This window comes from Penicillium chrysogenum (genome assembly GCF_028827035.1).
Source record: "Penicillium chrysogenum strain IBT 35668 chromosome Unknown utg000002l_segment0_segment0, whole genome shotgun sequence".
In the NCBI taxonomy this organism is placed as follows: Eukaryota; Fungi; Ascomycota; class Eurotiomycetes; order Eurotiales; family Aspergillaceae; genus Penicillium; species Penicillium chrysogenum.
In genome coordinates this window covers 723,381-742,169 of record NW_026622750.1, presented here as the reverse complement: position 1 = coordinate 742,169, position 18,789 = coordinate 723,381, and the positions used below count along the sequence as shown (strand labels likewise).

General features: G+C 49.7%; 8 protein-coding genes across 8 annotated transcripts; 5 read left to right on the top strand and 3 right to left on the bottom strand.

Moving 5' to 3' along the window:
• Positions 1 to 3: 3 nt before the first annotated feature.
• On the bottom strand, positions 4 to 821 carry N7489_003886 (uncharacterized protein; the record flags this gene model as incomplete). The annotated part of the gene is made up of 3 exons (XM_056709638.1): positions 4 to 349; positions 378 to 665; positions 742 to 821. The coding sequence occupies 3 exons, from the start codon at positions 819 to 821 to the stop codon at positions 4 to 6; spliced, it is 714 nt and encodes a 237-aa protein (XP_056568059.1).
• A 549-nt stretch (positions 822 to 1,370) lies between these two features.
• On the top strand, positions 1,371 to 2,561 carry N7489_003885 (Zn(II)2Cys6 transcription factor domain-containing protein; the record flags this gene model as incomplete). Its single annotated transcript, XM_056709637.1, has 1 exon — positions 1,371 to 2,561. The coding sequence occupies one exon, from the start codon at positions 1,371 to 1,373 to the stop codon at positions 2,559 to 2,561; it is 1,191 nt and encodes a 396-aa protein (XP_056568058.1).
• Positions 2,562 to 3,648: 1,087 nt separating this feature from the next.
• Positions 3,649 to 5,696, top strand: N7489_003884 (GMC family oxidoreductase; the record flags this gene model as incomplete). The annotated part of the gene is made up of 4 exons (XM_056709636.1): positions 3,649 to 3,894; positions 3,956 to 4,135; positions 4,204 to 5,212; positions 5,272 to 5,696. The coding sequence occupies 4 exons, from the start codon at positions 3,649 to 3,651 to the stop codon at positions 5,694 to 5,696; spliced, it is 1,860 nt and encodes a 619-aa protein (XP_056568057.1).
• A 1,441-nt stretch (positions 5,697 to 7,137) lies between these two features.
• On the top strand, positions 7,138 to 7,757 carry N7489_003883 (putative vacuolar transporter chaperon Vtc1; the record flags this gene model as incomplete). The annotated part of the gene is made up of 2 exons (XM_056709635.1): positions 7,138 to 7,171; positions 7,411 to 7,757. 2 exons carry the CDS (start codon positions 7,138 to 7,140, stop codon positions 7,755 to 7,757), a joined length of 381 nt encoding a protein of 126 aa, XP_056568056.1.
• A 2,590-nt stretch (positions 7,758 to 10,347) lies between these two features.
• Positions 10,348 to 12,303, top strand: N7489_003882 (uncharacterized protein; the record flags this gene model as incomplete). The annotated part of the gene is made up of 1 exon (XM_056709634.1): positions 10,348 to 12,303. The coding sequence occupies one exon, from the start codon at positions 10,348 to 10,350 to the stop codon at positions 12,301 to 12,303; it is 1,956 nt and encodes a 651-aa protein (XP_056568055.1).
• Positions 12,304 to 13,361: 1,058 nt separating this feature from the next.
• N7489_003881 (uncharacterized protein) lies at positions 13,362 to 14,195 on the top strand (the record flags this gene model as incomplete). Its single annotated transcript, XM_056709633.1, has 1 exon — positions 13,362 to 14,195. One exon carries the CDS (start codon positions 13,362 to 13,364, stop codon positions 14,193 to 14,195), a length of 834 nt encoding a protein of 277 aa, XP_056568054.1.
• A 219-nt stretch (positions 14,196 to 14,414) lies between these two features.
• On the bottom strand, positions 14,415 to 15,572 carry N7489_003880 (uncharacterized protein; the record flags this gene model as incomplete). Its single annotated transcript, XM_056709632.1, has 2 exons — positions 14,415 to 15,081; positions 15,142 to 15,572. 2 exons carry the CDS (start codon positions 15,570 to 15,572, stop codon positions 14,415 to 14,417), a joined length of 1,098 nt encoding a protein of 365 aa, XP_056568053.1.
• Positions 15,573 to 16,418: 846 nt separating this feature from the next.
• N7489_003879 (uncharacterized protein) lies at positions 16,419 to 16,854 on the bottom strand (the record flags this gene model as incomplete). The annotated part of the gene is made up of 2 exons (XM_056709631.1): positions 16,419 to 16,650; positions 16,715 to 16,854. 2 exons carry the CDS (start codon positions 16,852 to 16,854, stop codon positions 16,419 to 16,421), a joined length of 372 nt encoding a protein of 123 aa, XP_056568052.1.
• Between the last annotated feature and the right edge of the window lie 1,935 nt (positions 16,855 to 18,789).

The following is an 18,789-nucleotide window of genomic DNA, read 5'->3' as shown; positions in this document are numbered from 1 at the left end:
TCTTTAACAAAACCTGTCAAGCCCTTGACCGATTTTTCCAGTCCGGATATGGGCCTGGCTCATGCGCACGTTCTCCAGATGCAGTCCGATGGAATCCGCCACTTCCTGGAGGTCATTGACCTGATCATCTCCAAAGTCCGTCCGAGGTTTGTCGTCGATAATGCAATAAGAGCCCAAAACGTATCTAGATGCGCTGAACAGAGGCACCTCTGCGTAGAAGCGCATGCGCGGCCACTCTCGGGCACAAGGTCGGTCCTTGAAGCTATCCCCCAGGGTGAAATCTCGGATAATATAGCGTGTTCGATTGGCGGTCACATTGCTGGTATTGATGTCTTCCATTCCCCGGCCTCTGAACAAGCGGACGGTGTGGGACATACGCCCCAGATCCAACGACCGTGCTCCAAGAGAGATACCATCTCTGGTTTGTGGCGGTTCCTCGTAGCGATACTGAGCCCGTCATCTCGGCAATAATATGCTGGGTTTCGCCGTCAATTATGGACACAAAGCTGCGATTGGCATTGGAGCGGAGGACACCGAGCTGGGCGGGTGCGTTGAGGGTAATGTCCTTTGCTAGCTCGCAGCCTACGGGCTGTTCATCTCCTGTTGGTGCTATGGGCGTCTCTTCTTCCGATGTGGTCTCACGATGTGAGGGAATGCTCTCGTCACTGTACAGTAATATCTGTTATGGCAATGATCAGTGGTGATGAGTGGGATAGGGGATACTGGCCGAACCCAGCAAACCTTGACAAATCGCAGATCCGCTCGCGCTCAGGGTCTTCTTCTGGGGTTGGATGGAAGGCGCGTACGCCTGTAAAAGTCATAGTAGCCACTGGCTCATTACTGACTGCTAATCACCAGAGCAACAGTCGAAAGGAAAAGAAGAGTTGCTAAATCCCAGTCATATTCCCCCACGTGAAAAAAGCTGTTGTGCAGATGAGTTCCCCATTATTTTTGCTATTGACTTTCAATTGGCGATTCCTAAATTATTGTGCACATACAACATGTACGGAAATAAAGAATCCATCGACGAGGCCGTTGCCTGACATCACATGATATCAAACTTAATATCCAACCGTGGCAGTATTGAATCTGGAGGGATTGTGCTGCCTCGTCTGCTAGTATGTTGGCAATAATGTCTAAATGAATAGATATATTGCTGCTTCCCCCATCAACATATGCGCCATGCACTTAATGCAATGCCAATTTTGGCCAACATACCACTCGACACATACTTCCAAAATTGTTCTAGAACCGAGTCACATGATACGGGCGAACATGCCAACATCTCGGACCTTTTCTGTCGTACCTAGGTATTTATACGCAGAGCCATCTTCTGATTGGGCTCCACAATATGTCAGTTAACTTTGAACATGCCTCCTCTTCGCGCACATACCAAATCCCGCAACGGGTGCGATCAATGCAGAATCAGGCGGGTCAAATGTGACGAGAAGGGCCCACCATGTTCGAACTGCACAACCCGCGAGTTAAAATGCACTTATTTGAAAGTCGCCGCCCGTCGCGCTACAACCCATATTGCCCCACCCAGCTCAACGTCCGACGTACTGCAGTCTCTAGATGGCCATGGCTCGCCCGTGGCAGCGATGCCCGGTCCAGCCGTTGCAACAATCCCGGTCTCGGCACCGACCCAAACAAACTCATTCGGCATCAACAACCTAGAACTAATGCATAAGTTTGCAACAGAGACATACAAAAGCCTCTGCATTAGCGATTCAGAAATACAAATTTGGCAAATAACCGTCCCGACACTCGCCTTCAAACATGACTACCTGATGAACGGGATCTTGGCGCTAGCCTCACTGCACATCGCAACAACCTGCGGGCCATCAGAAGTAGCACTCATGTACTACGAAGCTGGGCTACAGTACTACAACCGCAGCCTGACGCCATTCCGCAATGCGATCGATAGTATCACGCCGCACAACTGCGACGCGGTCTTCGCGCACTCAATTGTCATGATCGCGATCGGTATCGCGTCGCCCCAACTAACGGGAATGAAAGATGAGTGCGCCAGTACCACAAAGAACATCGTGATACTATTCGAGCTGCTGCAGGGTGTTAAGAAGATCTTGCAAGTCAGCAAGTCCTGGATTAAGCTAGAGTTATTCTCGCAGGGCGAGTTTTGGAAGAACACGCCTGCCGAGCTCGATCCGGATACGGAGGCTGCGCTGACGCATCTGTCGGACTTGAATGATCAGGTTATGGTAGGGGTCTACTCGGAGCAGCATCGCATTAATAAAACTGTTATTGCTCATCTGAGGCATTGTTATGCCAAGTTTGCACACTCGGCAGATCCGGCGCCGGCTTTTGCTTGGCTTGCGGCGGTCGAGAAGGGCTTTGTTGATAGTCTCCGGTGTCGGCAGCCGTTTTCGTTGTTAATTCTTATGTATTGGGGGGTGTTGTTGAGGGAGCTTGATGGGTTGCGGTGGTGGGCGCGGGATGCGGGTAGAGTGCTAGTCTCGGAGTTGTTTGATGCTTTGAGGTCAGGGGATCCGAGGTGGCAGAGTGCTCTCGGTTGGGTGCAGAGGAAGATGGGGCTTTGAAGGTTAGAGTTGTGACTGGATCAACTTCAAATATGGAACATACCTGCGCATGCAAGACCCGTGTTAGGGTCGGTCAGGCCGCTTGGGACTAACACATTGTATATATAGCATTCTTGAAGCGATTTACACAAATACACGATTCCTTTCTTCTCGGCTGGTCGACTGCCCATAGCCGCTGACGGGCATCCTTACCTAGGCCGATGTCGTCCAGATGACCAAGATGTTCTTAGACCAGCGGGATCTCCATACCGGGTTACGATTACACCATGCGTATGAACCTGAACCGCGACAAGACGGGCTCGATATTGCAGAGGGCACGGCACAACTGGAGATTACAAGGCTTCGGCTTCGTCAGCTGTAACACCAACATTAAAGGGCATCTACCAACGGTATATTTTGGGGAGGGGGGGGGGGGGGGCAAGCGACTTCACATATCTATAAAAGTATATCCCTCGGCTAGCGGTATGTTTCACTTTGACGGGATCGACAACTCAAATGAGAAAGCCGAAGGAGTTACCGGTGGGAATGATCTGCAGTGGTGCGACCCACGCGGTGGCCGTTGATTCTACAATATATGCACGGTGAAATGAAAGGGGCTCTAGCGGGCAATAGCGGGTATCCATCTTCATGCAGCTGTATGCGGCTGGCAACGGAACTTAGGAATTTCCTCATTTATCTTCCCGGCTGTCGTAGATCTTGTGAAGTATACTTGTCCACTTCAATCAAAAAAAAAGTAGTTTGAGGACGGCGATGGGAATTGTGTCGAATATTCAAGGATAATACAAGTACAATATAGGGCTCTTCCCCGCAATCAATGTTGACATTTCTCCGAGGTCCGCGTCCTAAGCCTCATCAGGTCTCACTAGATGGACGCCTTATAGTCTCTTTTAGTACGTTCTATTATAGTTTAGTATGTTTTAGGCCGTCTTGGTATAAGACCGAACCCCCGCAGCTGGTCCAACCCGAGTTTCCAAGGTTGGTACCTATTGATGTATGCATGACCCCTCTTATGCTTCCAATGTTATTTTAAGTTGTAGATCTCCCCAATTCCACTCTTCCAATCTAAAGAAGTCTAAACTCTGATACAATGGCCGAAAATCCAACCTGCGCAATCGAAGAGTTCACCCGCACCATATTCGACTATGTCATCTGCGGCGGCGGAACTGCAGGGCTCACTCTCGCAGTACGCCTCAGCGAAAACCCCGCCGTAACCGTCGGCGTCATTGAGGCAGGCAAGTATCGCATTGGAGATCCGCTGGTTGATACTCCTGCGGCCTTCCCACAGACGTTCGAGAATCCGGAGTATGATTGGTGTGTGGATTCGGTGCCACAGGTAATCTTATTCACTGCATCCATCTGCCCTCAATTCGCTAGCTTATTTTCTGTGGTTATAGGAAGGAAACCGTGGCGTGGCTCACCATATCCCGCGGGGAAAGCTCCTCGGTGGATCCAGCGGCATCAATTATATGATGTACGTGCGGGGATCGACGAAGGATTATGACAACTGGGCGGAGTTGTTAGAGGATGATGGGTGGTCCGGGGAACATATGCAGCACTATATGCGAAAACATCAGGTACGACCTCATTGTTTACGTCGTCCGATCTGGTGCTTTTCCAGTCGAAAAACTGACCAAATGAACAGACCCTCGAGCCAATCGACCCGTCCATCACCGATCGCTCCACAATGCCACTTGTAGGCGAGTTCCACGGCACGAGCGGACCCATACGCACCGGCTTCAATGATTCAATCTTGCCAGTGGAGAACGATATCATCAAAGCCTGCGAGGACGTAGCCGGCATCACAAACAAGCCCCATGACCCATGGAGCGGCGACCACATCGGCTTCTATCATACCCTCGGCGCAGTCATCCGAACCGGCCCGAACAAGGGCAAGCGCAGCTATGCTGCACGAGGATACTATGAAGAGAATCGCGCGACTCGCCCAAACCTCAAAGTCCTCTGCGAGGCCCTCGTCAACCGCGTCGTACTAGACGGTAACAAAGCCACCGGCGTAAGCCTCACACACGAGGGAGTCGAGTACCAAGTCTCAGCACGGCGCGAAGTAATCGTCAGCGGCGGGACAATCCAAAGCCCCCAGATCCTCGAGCTATCGGGAATCGGTGATCCGGAGGTTCTCAAAGCCGCCGGCGTCGAGTGCAAGGTCGCCAACAGCGCTGTCGGCGGAAACGTCATAGACCACGCCCTTAGCTTCATCGTGATGGAGGTCCAACCCGGCATCATGACACTAGACACCCTGTCCCAAGTGCCCGAGGCAATGGCCGCTGCCCGTAAACAATATGCCGAAACTGGCGGCGGGCCACTCACCGCCGTCTCCAGCACGCAGGGTTTTTTCCCGGCAAAGTCAATCCTCTCCGAGACAGAGCTGGCAGAGATCATCCAGAGTATTCGTGATATCAAGCCCAATAGCGCGTTCCACGCGAAACAGCTGGAACAGACTATCGCGAACCTCGAGGATGGCCACTCCGCCAATATGCAATTCGTCACCGTGCCAGGTTCCATGAACCCGGACGCCATAGGCCATCAGGGCAATATAATTCTACCGCGCTCGGCTGATCAGCCGGCTGGTGTGACCTTGGCGGCTTGTCTGCAATACCCGGTGTCTAGAGGGACTATCCATATTGAGAGTGCAGGTGAGTTACAGCCGAAGACAAATCCTTTCTATGTCCAATCAACTTACTATTGTATGCAGACCCAACCAAACACCCTATCGTCAATCCGAACTACGGCGGCCACCCAGCAGACATCTCCGTCCTGGCGGCGTTCCTGCGCTGGTGTGATAAAGTCACGGAATCAGAACACGTGAAATCTTCATTCCTACGGCGTGCTTTTCCGGATCCCAAAGTCAACTTGCAGGACATGGATGCGGCCCGAGAAGCGGTGCATGACCTCGTTGTTGGTGAGTATCATATCAGCGGGTCTGTTGCTATGGGTGCTGCGTTGGATAGTAGATTGAAGGTGAAAGGCGTTGAGGGACTGCGTGTTGTGGATGCGTCGGTGTTGTCGAATAATGTTTCTGGGAATATTGTCAGTACCGTTTACGCTATTGCGGAGAAGGCGGCGGATCTGATTCGGGAGGATTGGGATTTTAGCGCTGCGAAGGAGACTATCGCGTAGGCTTTTTCTTTTCTTTTTCTTTCTTTTTCGGTTTGTTTCAAGCAATGATGACTTCAGGTTAGCCCTCGCCTGTTATACTTGAATGAAAAATATATATTTGTGCATACAGTAATTAGCTTAACCTTGAAAGTGAATCCTACACACCGTTCTGTTACAAAGATACTCAAACGATTCCACGGCAGTCCGCAATATAGAATATCCAAACCCCCATTGAATTCCTACCCGACCCTGATCCCCGAATGACTAGCTCAAACAGCGCCAAGTCCACTTCCGAAGCACTAATGCGCCAGGCGCCCAAGGCATCTACCGGGTGTTAGATGCTTGGCGCGGTCAAAGGCATCAAACGCTGATCTCCCACGATCTAAATAAGCCTAAACGCTCCAGTCAAGGAGGTCGCGTGAGGTACTTTATTATGTTTCGGTACCAAGGAGAACTTGTGGGGTTACAAGGATCTCAAGGATGCTGAGTTTATGTAGATAGTCTTTTTCCCTGCTACATGGTATATATATCATCCAGTTCACCATGCTCCGGATCGATATAGCTAGATAGATGTAGCACGAGACCACAAAACCCATGTTCTCGCAGGCCGCACTCCGTATGCACAGTCCATGCCAGCTCAGATGTGGCGCCTATCAGACTAAAAGTGGGCCTAGCTATTCTAGACTTGCATTTCCCGGGCCTTGTCCAAGTCGGCCGGGAGCTCTTTAGAGTCTCCTCCGCTCCGACCCATTTTTTCCTGGGGCGATATCGGGGAAAGATATCTCATAGGATACAATGATCTGGGCATAGATGTACGGAGTAAGGTTGAGTTGTATAATATATATACATATTACCTGTCAAATTTCCTCGGAGGATATCCGGATGACATGTATGTGCGCTAATGGCAATTCATCGGTTAATACCGACCTAGGTAGGTAGTTATAGGTCTAAAGCTTGAAATGGCGTGCCTGCCCCATTTCTCGGCGCATTGACCTTTCCTATATAGGGCAAGACGTAAGAGAGAGAGGTGAAACACTTGTACGGAGACATCTCTAGTATTTTTCCCCCTCCCTTTTTCAGAGTCTTCGGGCCTTTTTCGGAGTCCAACATTGTATGCAAGTATCAATGACGAGCAGTATAGTTTCTATCGAATTTCCGAGCATTTTCTGTAGAGGTTTTAGCCAAGCTCTTTATAGATGAATAATAATATAACCTGAAATACTCCAGGGCTGAGATCCATAAGAAAACCACGCTAGTCACCTGATCCTCTCATCAAATCGTGGGAGCACGTGCGACAGAGCTGTCTCCCGCTAGTCCCAGGGCGGAAGACCAGAGGCGACATCTTGGAACTTTGAAGCTTCTCGCTTCTTTAAATTGCTTTTTCCTTTCTCGCCGAATTGAGTTTGGATTTTTCTTCCGATATTCCCTAACCTCTTCCATCCTCACCTCTTCACATCCGACAATGTCTAGCCAACCTCTCCTCCAAACCGCTCCGGGTAAGTCCGACACCAATCCCAGCAAACAGCTCAACACAAGAGATCATTCCGTCTGGATTCCCTCCCCCTCACTGCGATTCTGGTTGGCGCGACAATTTCCTTCTCTTAAGCTCTGGATGTCGAACACCGCGGTGACGTCCACACTCCAAGAGAAGCAGAATGACCGCACTTCCCATCCGACCCACACCACAACCATCAACCCTCCAATCTCCACCCCGAGCCCAGCTAACATCAACCAGGCAAGCGAATCGCCCTCCCAACCCGAGTCGAACCCAAGGTCTTCTTCGCTAACGAGCGCACCTTCCTCTCATGGCTTAACTTCACCGTCATCCTGGGCGGCCTAGCGGTCGGCCTCCTCAATTTCGGCGACCGCATCGGTCGCATCTCCGCAGCCCTCTTCACCATCATCGCCATGGGCGCAATGATCTACGCCTTGGTGACATTCCACTGGCGCGCGCAGAGTATCCGTCGGCGCGGACAGAGCGGTATCGATGACCGATTCGGTCCTACCATCCTGGCCATTGCCCTCCTCGCCGCCGTCGTTGTTAACTTCATCTTGCGGATTAAGGACGGGCAGATGAACTAGGATGAGGCCCTGGAGTGCATACGATTGCTTTTGTTTTTGGATGGGTGATGTTGAACTGGAGATTTGATTCCCATTTGGCCCATCTGAATATTATACCATTGATTACGTTGGTCCATTCTCGTTCGTTTCATTGTTGATTTTGACAGCCGTGTCTGTTTTATGTATTCATTTGGCGTATGTTGGTCTGATTTATGCTTATGGGGCCTGAATGCCTTTCACGTTCATATGGTCGAGTCGAGCGTCTGTCTTTCTTGTTGCAACTGGCGTTTTTGCGGATTGTGCTTGTCTGACAAGCGAAAAAGAATGACGATCGGACTCGAATTGAATCTCATTCATCTGTGTATACACTCAATCTCATGGGCAATTATCAACAATACCCCCCAACATACCATTGGATAAACTCAACAAAGTTGAACCTTTACCAGCGAGTGACATCACTGGAGAACTTTGTCCGAAGCATAATATCCAAAAGCAAACACTGCCACATCCCAGCACGTTAGTTGCTATTCCCAGCCTCCAAAGGCCAATAGCTCAACCAACAGATGTAGGAACCTTCCCATCCACCTTTGACCCCTTCGTCAGCACGGATAGCAATCCGTATCAAACAATATCCCTTCCCGGCTCGAAAATGCCCAAGCACCAGACTGTGTCGATTGGTTCTCATTCGAGCCCGTTGTTTATATTGTGGCTAAATAAAATGTTAAAATGTGTTGGTAAATATATTTGTTTGAGGGATTTGATTGGCCAGGAATGGTGAGGCTGTTGCTATATATTCTAACTAACTAGTGCGTAGGGCGCTAAAGAGCGTTGGTGTTGGGAGGTCCGTGTTGGAGTGGTTACCAACTTCCGAGAGGAGAGAAAGTTTGACGATAAGCTTTGGGGTTAGCAGAGGCAAGGGATATTGTTTTGATTGAATGTTAGACTTGGGGACGGATAAGGGTCTCGTTCAAGGGATTTTCATCCGCCCATATACATATGTAGACAGTACGGAGTATCTAGGTAACACGTTGATGGATTACAATATGAACGGCCGAAATTTTCCAACCTAGCCCGAGTGATGTGCTGGCTAGAATCTGGGATCTGAAGTCTGATCATATCCCCAGAATGCGGAGTGCAGGAGTCCGATTTGAGTTTCTCTGATAGTATACGAAGTCTGTATTTCTACTCTCTACTCGACTGAGTTATGTTGGAAATGTTGGAGACATGGAGGTATATGTATTCGTACTGTTGGGCTGCATTAATGATCCAATACCTAAAATTGACGGTGTAGATCTTGTTACTGCTGGGCTACGTGTAGATCGGCAGACTCCATGATAGTGATAGTGATAGTGGCGATAGTAAGGGATAAGCGGAGCAAGTGTACCTCGGCAAATGAAGTGAAAGGGTATGGATGGAGATATGCTAGTTAGGGTTACGGAGGACATATGTACTGTGATCAGGTTCCCAATTCCCAAATTGGCGGGTTGACCTCAAGAGAAATTATAGTTGTAGTGGAAAGTCTGATGAAAGTCTGATCTTCGATATAAACCTGAAGTGGCTAGAGTATACTCCAGATGGAGTAATAATTTACGCTATAAATAGGGGTAATATAGAGAGTGGCTCCGATGTGTAGTTCCCTGAGATCCTGGGGAAAGCCGAATTCGCCCCCCTGTTCTCTCCTGTTCTCTCGCGGTTCGGCAACGTTCCACAACTTTCCATTCTGTTTCTCAGCCACATCTGACCTGTATGGAATATAATAGGGGGATATGAATTGTACTTTTGGTTCGCACATGCCAATTGAGGCGCAGTCAGAACCTGTTTATACCCGATTTGCCCCCTTGCGAAAAATTTATGTATGTGATTTGCTGGATAGATCGTAGATACAACTGGCTTAGGCAGAAACAGGGCAAGGTCCAGACCGTTATCGGCTTGGCAATAGAGTCATTATATTGGGCCGTCGACATCCGAGTGAATAGTGAATAGCACATGAATAGCACATGAATAGGTGATAGGTGAATAGGTACAATATAGACATAGATAATGTATCACCATTATAATAGAGTAGAAAGATATATAATAGATATTGTTGTACTCCGTACATATAAACTATTGTAAATAAATAAATGTATGACGTGTCGTAGATATTTGAGACTGATCCAATAATATCCAAAGGTACATGATCTGCCCATATAATTAGTATGGCAGCAACAAGTATCACCAATAACTCCACTCCCCTTTCCCAACTTCCCAGGCACTTCTTTCCCCCATTTCCCATTCTTTTGTCTTCTGCTCTCTCTCTCTCTCTCTATTCCCCCTTTCCCTTTTGATTTCCCCATTATTCTTTTTCCCTATTCCCTATTCCCCATTCTCCTTTCCCCTTTCCCCTTTTCTTCTTCTTGTATTCTCCTCCATCTTATTAATAGATTCTTTGCTGCCTTCCGTAATCAACCTCCGGTCGCGCAACGTCCATTCCTTTTCCCGTAATAAACTTGGAACGCATGGACCATCTGCCACCTAATCCAAAACCATCTCTATGCACTCACATGGCATGTTTCGCCTGCTTCCTTGGCCCTCAACTATAGGAGGGAATAAGGTGATGGAAGATGTCAAAATGCTGGCTCCAAACTGCACCGGTATCAACACACTGTCGCTGCCCCAGCTCAAGCGCAAACGTTCAGACTCCGACTCCGACGCGACCGATGCGCCCGCCCCGACGAAAGTCTGCGCGGATTCCGTTTCGACGCGCCCAACTCCGACCCTGATCGCTGATTCGGTCGCTCCCACCCCCTCTACTCCAACCACCTCGTCAAACTCCCCGGTCGCGTCCGCGCGTCCGCCGGCGCAGGACGCCGTCGCCAGACCTAGTGTGACCCGACTTCGGGAAACCATCACCGCCCAGCTGAGCTTGGAGGTGTTACTCAAGCACAACGAACTTCGTCTCATCGACCAGGAGATCGCCAAGTGTCAAGTCGCTCTGGAACAGCTGCGACGCTGTGGCGAAATCCCTTATCCCGGATCCCGTGTTACGGGTGTCTCGCCGGATGTGAGCTTGGGAACGGGCGCGTCAGTGCTGGCACCTGGAAATGGTCCGGCGCCGATGTCACCTGCTCCATGGGGAGTGACCGAAGGCCCGTACGCCCGCCACTACGCCCGGTGGTTGCTTCCCGACCCTCGCTTTGACGGTGGTGAAGTCGACTCCGGCATGCCAAATTCACTCGTTGAGGGTCGGTCGACGCGTGGGAACCCCGGTGAGATGGGCATGCTGGCGGGCAAGACACGTCCCCAGCGAGGCTCAACTGCCACCAAGCATACCGCACTGTCGTCTGGTTACCCTGTGGTCAAGGAGAAGTCCGGGCCCATGCTCATCCGGCGCAAGTCGGATGGTGTTCTGGTCAAGCTGGTCTGTCTGGACTGCCGGCGCGATAACTTCTCCAGCACTCAGGGATTCATTAACCACTGTCGTATCGCCCACAACCGCAACTTTGCCAGCCACGACGCCGCTGCCATGGCCTGTGGTCAATCTGTTCAGGTCGACGACGCCGGGACTGTGGTCGGTGGCTCTGCCGAGCCCACTGCTAATCCCACAACCCCAGGCTACGTGCATCCTCTGATCCGCTCTACCCACGTTGCTACAACTCCTTGGAAATCTCTTCGTACGCCCGCTAAAGACTCCGTCACCCCCCGCACACCGGCTGCGGCTACCACATCTGCTGTTGCTACTCCTCCCTCCACTGCTGAACCAGCCTACCGCCGACGATCCGAGCCCATCCGACAGCCTCCCAACCCACAGTTTTTGGCTTCTCCTGCAACTCCTCATCTGTCTGCCCTCATGAAATCACGCGGTGCTGGTCTGAACATGGACAAGTTGGTGGAAGAATCCAGAACGCCTGTTGATCTTGGTGCTCTTTTCGACGATGACTCGGAAACAGATGACTCCCGACCATCGGGAGCCAGCCATACCTCCCTTGGTGCTCGCGCCGGTCGCCAGCCGATGCGTATGCCTGCTAGTCAAACCGCTGGAGAGTCTGAGAGCCGAAAGGCCCTCGACCGCGGACACAGCCCGCCCACCGAGCACGCGACCCCGTCGCGCCCCCAGTCATTTTTGGACCTTTCGCTCGCTGGCCAGTCCCAGTCTCGGGAATCGAACAGCTTGGATCATCAAACCCTCAGCCCTCACGCTATCGAATCCAACCAAGCCCCCAGCTTGGTCAGTGATGATGAAGATGACTATGAGGTAGCTTCCGACTCCGACAGTCCCGCATCATCGGAAGAAGATGAGCAGGAGCAGGAGTTCCGCCACATCCACGTCGAGGACGACGAGCGCGCTGCTGCCCCGTCAGCTACCGCCGAAGCCAAGCCGGGACCTTCCCTCGCGAGTCCTGCGCCGCAATCTGGGCCACCTCTGTCGCAGCCATTGAAGCGCAGTCGCTCCAAGAAGATCTCGTCTATCGTCCCGTTCGGTGACAACGATGATCAGCATGTGGGCTATATCCATTCTCCTTCCGCGGACAATGCTGCCAAGGCCAAGCGTGCTGCCGAGCGCAAGCCCAACCAGTCCAAGCGGTAATATCGCGCATCTCTCTTCGCTATACCACAAAACCTGATAAAAAAATCCGGGGTACAACGCCTGCTATCGTTCCACGCGCCTCGATCCGATCTGTACTGCGAGACTGTTTACCCAGTGCCCTTACCGTTCCGACCTCTCATCTCTTCCCCAGTTCTCCCTTCAACGGTAGACCTTGCGTCTCCTCCCCCTCCTACTTCTTTCTCGCCATTCGCCATTGCCTCTACTTCTCCTACCCCTCTCCGTCATGTCGAAGCACAATTCACTGGAGAAACCGGCCATCTTGATGATGGCCCGTGATGCATGGATTGCATGATGATCTGACGACTTTCTTCTGTTTTCCCCCTACTCCCATTCTTATTCTTGATGCATGCGTCTCTCGTGTATCTGATATCTGCTTTTAATCAAGACTTGACGGCCGTGACTCTGTACATAGCGATGAGATTCCAAAAAATGCGACTGGTTTGGCATAGATGTGGTTCTGAACACCTGTATAGACTTGAATCTGTACTCCGTAGTAAATAGATCATAACTACTGTCGCCTATAACGATGTACTTGATGCTAAGTACATGTATAATTACCTGACCTCTCAGAGTCCCCAGTCATGCAAGGCATGTACTTCGTACTAGTATGGAATGTAGTCCAGACTCCACACCGATCTGAAAGCAGATCTGCACTATCCCATCCTTAAATTGTCCCCACTAGGCTCCAGCCGCGATGAGCCTCAACCTAAGGTATGCAAGTATTTATAGCTTTGAAAGTAATTCATTAGGCACCAGCCCCTATATCCCAATCTGGTTGCATGTTGGTTCCTATCGAACAAAAAATCAAAACATCAGGTGATTGCTGGGATTGGGTGAGTGTTATAAGAACCGTGATCTTCCAAGGTTGGGATAAGTGCAGTATTGTCTTCTTGTTCCTCTCCCTTTTCCCGCATCTGTTTCTCTTCTCCTTCCATCAATGCTAATTGAAAGAAGCAACGACTCCGCGCTGCTCTTTTCCCTTCCTCCCCGTCAATATAGAGGATAAACTCCCCCTCGTCGATGAGCACCCAACATCAATGCAGACAATCGAGTCTAACATGGGAGAGGTTATCCCACACCACAAGGCAGTTGATATACCAATTGACAGCCATGGCAACCTGGAAGAAGACTGCACCGAAAACCAAGGCGAGGTGAATGAGCACGAGCTCTCGCGGCAGGTTCGGCCTGCTTTTGATACTGCTCTTGAGGGGAATGATACCAAAGTCATCAGCAATACGTGCTGTACAGAGTCTTGTGTGGTCTCTTCTAGCGAGTCCGTCGAAGGAGCCACTGCCAAAGAAGATCTTCCCAACCCACCAACATCACCAGTACCAACAACCTCCAACAACCCAACCTACCCAATCTACCACAACCTAATCCCACCACCACCCATACCACTAGACGCCACAACCCAATCCCGCATCGACAAAAAATTCCAAACAGCAATAAAAGAAACTCCCACAATCCGCCTAATAGTCGATATCCCGCCACATCTAGTCGACTGGTCGAACCCCATAACCTCCATAACGACAACAATAAACCCCTTCCTCTCGCACTGGGAAACGCAAAACAAAGTAAACCTGCTAGCAGTGGAGATACGGCACAGACACGCGTACGCAGCGATCGAGGTCAACAACCACAATTATGATTTCAAGACCGCCCATAAACAGACTTTCGTATTTCCGGTTTATGTGTTGAAGGTGGGGAGGGGTTTTCGGTGGAGGTTTTATCGAGCTCCTGCTGTGGATGTGAGTGTTATGAATGAGATTAAGACGGTGCATTATTTGCATAGGGAGGAGGTCGGGACGCCGTACTTGGTTTTTAGGGTTGGGGGGAGGGAGCCGGTTTTTGGGGAATCCAGGGAGGACTAGAAGGATGAAATGTATTTTGGCCACGGGGGTTATTGATGGTTGTTGGGTTTGGGTACAGTCCTTGCTCTCATCTCATAATTTGATACTTGTGCTTTTGTGCCTATAAGATATCGGGTCATGCAGGAGAGGTACATGAATGGGGAATGCGTCATGCCAATTATATAAGTAACTAGTCCGAGGATGCCAAGGCGTAAATAGGGGATTTTTAGCACATATATTTCATGCTTCTTTCTTTGTCCTCTTACTACGCCTCGTGCCAAGCTCACTAGAATCCTTCTCTGATTCCTTTGGTAGCGGGTCATTCGCCGACTCCACATCTTTCACAACATTTGAACCAGCCTCCGCTTCTTGACTGGCAGAGTAATCCGAGATTGCGAGATTGCGGAGCACATAAGCAGCCCTCTCGATGTCGATAAACGAGACAGGTCCATCCCCGGAATTCTCCCCAGCGGCATTGTTCAGCCGCGCACGCAGCGCCTGCGAAGCATTCCACAGCTCTCGATACTCATGCATATTGTACTTGACTATCAACTCCCCATTAGGCTTCTTATGTTTAGAAGGCTTCTGCTCCTTAACATCCGGACCCTCTGGGAAATCCATTAGACAAAGCCAAAGGTACACATCGTCGCTGTAGAACGGGACTTGTTTCTTAGCGTCACCGAAGACAGTGGCGATAGACAAAATCAGAGAGGCGGTAGCCGGGCCGACACCACGGATAGGCGCAGTAAGGGCATCTAAACTGGCTTTAGGGAATGCATCGTTCGGAGCAACCAAAGGATCCCCATCTGGGAGAGCGGCGAAAGCCGTGGATGTAGACTTGGTGATTGTTGTGGCTGGGTTGCTTTTCACCATTCCCATTAGCATGGGACGGGAGACTCCGTGTTTCCTAGAAGTCGGTCAGACAAAAAATTGACTGTACCATGAATATAAGCAAATTGTCACTCACGTCTTCCATTCCATGATATCAATTAGCTCCTCTTTAACCAGGTGCGCTCCCTCCGCACTCCCATTCGCCCGCTCCGCAATAAGCTTGGGCAGAACTTCGTACCGCCACCGGTCAAGCTGGAGGAACTGATCGCTCTCTTCGAGAATATGCTTCTCTTCGGACGGATCGAGGTCTGCCTTTGTGGCTGGCGCTGCGCTGGTCTTTGTCTCCGCCTTGCGCTTTGGTGCCTTTGCCTTCCCCTTCGATTGCAGCTTTATCATCAGCTTGCTGCGGTGCACTCGCTCTACCGTTGAAGGATACTGGTATAGCAGGTTGCGGAAAGTTTCAAGGGTGATTTGGCGCGGATGGAATGATACATGTTTGTTGTCATCCTCTCCTTGGCTTTTCTCGGGCTGGACATTTAGTGTCCTTGTTTTGGTTTCCTTAGCCATAGCACGGGACTCTGGAAGGATGGATGTTGAAGCTTTCAAGATTGGGTGGAGATTAAGCTGTTACCTGGAGCTCACCTGGGCATATCTCGAGCTGATAAGCTATGCGACGCGACCGGGGTTGTATTTTACCGTTTCGTAATTTCACGGTTGTACTAGGTTGTACCTACATATACGTATGTAGGTAGGTATAATACCGAAACAACCTCAGGTTCCAAGGTTGGGCTACCTAGGTACAATCAATGTTTTGTGTAGTAAATGATGCAGAAACTAATGTGGACATAAAGAAAAACAATAATATACAAGACATAATTGAGGATCCGTTGGTGCGTCGAATAGAGAGGTACAGTCTAACAGCTCGGAAATCCTCCGTTTCTAATGTAACTCTCCGTCAGTGAGCTTAGATCCCTTAAAAAGGATGATGAGCGGCTGGAGTCTTCTGAAGATAGATACGTATAATCTTGCCTGGCCTAAATCAACCCTACCCGGTGTTGGTGCACGCTAGTCGACGAGAATCTAGGCAGAAGGGCCAAGCATAACCCCACGCAGGTCTCATCAGCCTCTATGTAAACCTTGACGTGACTTTTTCCATAGGCATGCCCTCCCTCTCAGTTCCTTGTCAGTTCCTTCTCACTGCCATCTCACTCTCTGTAAGGTGGTGGCACCTAGATCCCTTCTCTCCATCCGTCTCATTCGTATAAGATAATCGGTGGCTTTATGAGTCTATGCACTCCTCAGGTTGGTACGGAATTACTTTGATTGTTGACTTTACACGACTATATCGGAGACAGACCTACTGACGTGGATGTTTGTGATAATGTGATAATGATAGGAGTTTTGGGCCGCTGTTTATATACAATGGCCTTGGTCGTCATGAACCAGAGCGAAAACCTTCTTCGTCATGGACTTAGGCAGACATAAGGATGGTTCAGCGTCGGACGGATGGAAGTAGAGGCCCTCGTCGTCGAGTGAGTAAGGCAAACTTGCTTTCATCGGGTCCTGGGACGCTTCCATGTCGGTGAGTGTGTCAATCACCGTCCAACGGGTGTCATTGTCGTAACGACCGTCGGGGTCAAGTTTGCTATACCGCAGAATCAACGGTCAGCGAGTTGTTGCTACAGATCCAATATTGCCAGGTGACATACAGTAGAACCCTCAGCTTGATGTACCAGTAAACGAGGCTTAGGGTCCTTATCAGGACCAGGACCAGGACCACAACGCCGCCCACTTCGAGGGCAAGTATTGGCCCCCGTTTGTCGGCCAGGTGGAGGACTTCGAGGGCCATAGACTCCTCATTGTGGGGTGGAGAGGCACTGGGGCTAAAAGGATGTGTCAGAAACAGGCCAAAAAAGACGTCTGCAAAGACACCTGTAAAGAGATCAAACTTACGAGGGATCGTTGAACGTCCTCCACACTCAACGTGGTGATAGCAACCGTCGGAAACTTGGTTTCCGAGGCGTCAATCTGATCCGTCGCTTCTTGCAGCTGACGGCGGTCAATATTATTCCCGAGGAATTTTCGCACAGCGCGTTTCAATCATTTATAGCCATTCCAGCGATGCTTGGCAACGACCTCTTTGGCATCTTCCATATTGATTGATGGTCTACTGGAAGGTGAGCGGGCCGAATCCAGGTTCCACAAAAGGATCGACGAACAAATCTGCGATTGGTCAAAATCACCCTTCACTACTGATCCACCCGGCGCTTCGCTCCGCGGTAGGCTGCAGGACTCGAAGAACTCGGCCAAACAGCCCGTTTTCTATCCTTAGTTACTGGGGCAACAAAGATTTGATAAAATTAGGATGGAAAAGAAGATTTTTGTCAGAGCGCCAGTCACAAAGGACAATTAAAAAATGGTTAAAAAAGTCATGTGGATGTATACGTATACTTGGAGAATGATGTGAAAGTGAAGTTTTCACATGGGCTACAAAATGCCTTCGTAGACAGAAGAAATGGCTTGTAGGGAAGTTAGGAAACTACTGTCCACAGGGAGGAAGTTACGAGCCTACAATGTGATGCAAAAGCTTAACCGGGCACATTCATCGAGAAACAGAAAGCAGCAAGATGTAGCAATCAGGCAATCAGCCAGTATCCTTCTATTTTGTAGGAAACGTGCCTTTAGTATCCTAACTTGGTGGCGCATCAATCATATCAAACGGGTTGTCATAGCTATCACCGACAAGCCCCCATATTGCGACTCGTACAATACGGTGCGTAGGAAGTTTGCCTATTTCTTCACGACACTTTTCTTTTAGCAATATCTTATCTCCTTCGGGAATTTCAAAGCCTCGAGCTCTCCGACAACATCCACACTCAAAAGTACAATGTCCAACTCCAAGTGCACGTGTAGGATCGATCTTGCGGCGAAGACAACAGCCACATCCACGGGCACAGCATCCTTGTCGACTAGCACAATCTTTAATGAGATCGCGGTGCATATACCATTTAGGATGGGACCGCCATAGCTCAAACCCTCTTAGTTCATACCCATCTTCTAGACAGGAATGATAATGCCACCACTGTCGTTCTAAAAGCCAGTATTTGGTATTTAGAACATCAAGTCTCTCTTTCTCTTTTCCACATTTTTCTAAGACGTCGAGTCCCTCTTTGATAGATATCTCTTCTTGAACAACTTCTCGAAGGTCTTCCTCTATAAAGTAAAGCCTATGCGAGATAAAAGGGCGCTCACTGTCATCGTGTGAGGGTCGGCGGAGGTGTTGACCTAAGCGGTATCTCTGGAGAATATTTATTTCCCCAGATCGTTCGAGATCGAGCTCCCAAATGTCCTTATCGCCTGTCATAGACCCGCCCGCTTTTCTGTGTGCTCGACCGCGGCTCGGTTTTCTTTCATGACGGGAAGAAAACGGCATCTTTGATATTTGAAAGTAGGATAAAAAATGTTTCTCGAGGGGTTGTGGTCTAGTGAAAAGTCATATATGATATCAGGTTATCCTCCGACGCCTGAAAGGTTAGGTGATGACTTAAGCTTTTCCAAATGGAACCTTGCTGGATCAGATTCAATCAAAAAACCTCCGTGGTTAGTGGTGTACAAAGATTGAACAGGCTATCGTTTCTTCATTTAATTGACCGCTACAGTAGAGCTATCGAACTTGTACGCTCCTAGCATCAAAACACCTTCGACATCAAGGTAGAGATGAAAGCCACTATGTCATAAGGTCATAGCATATTATGAATTTGAATAAACCAGATGAATATTGAAA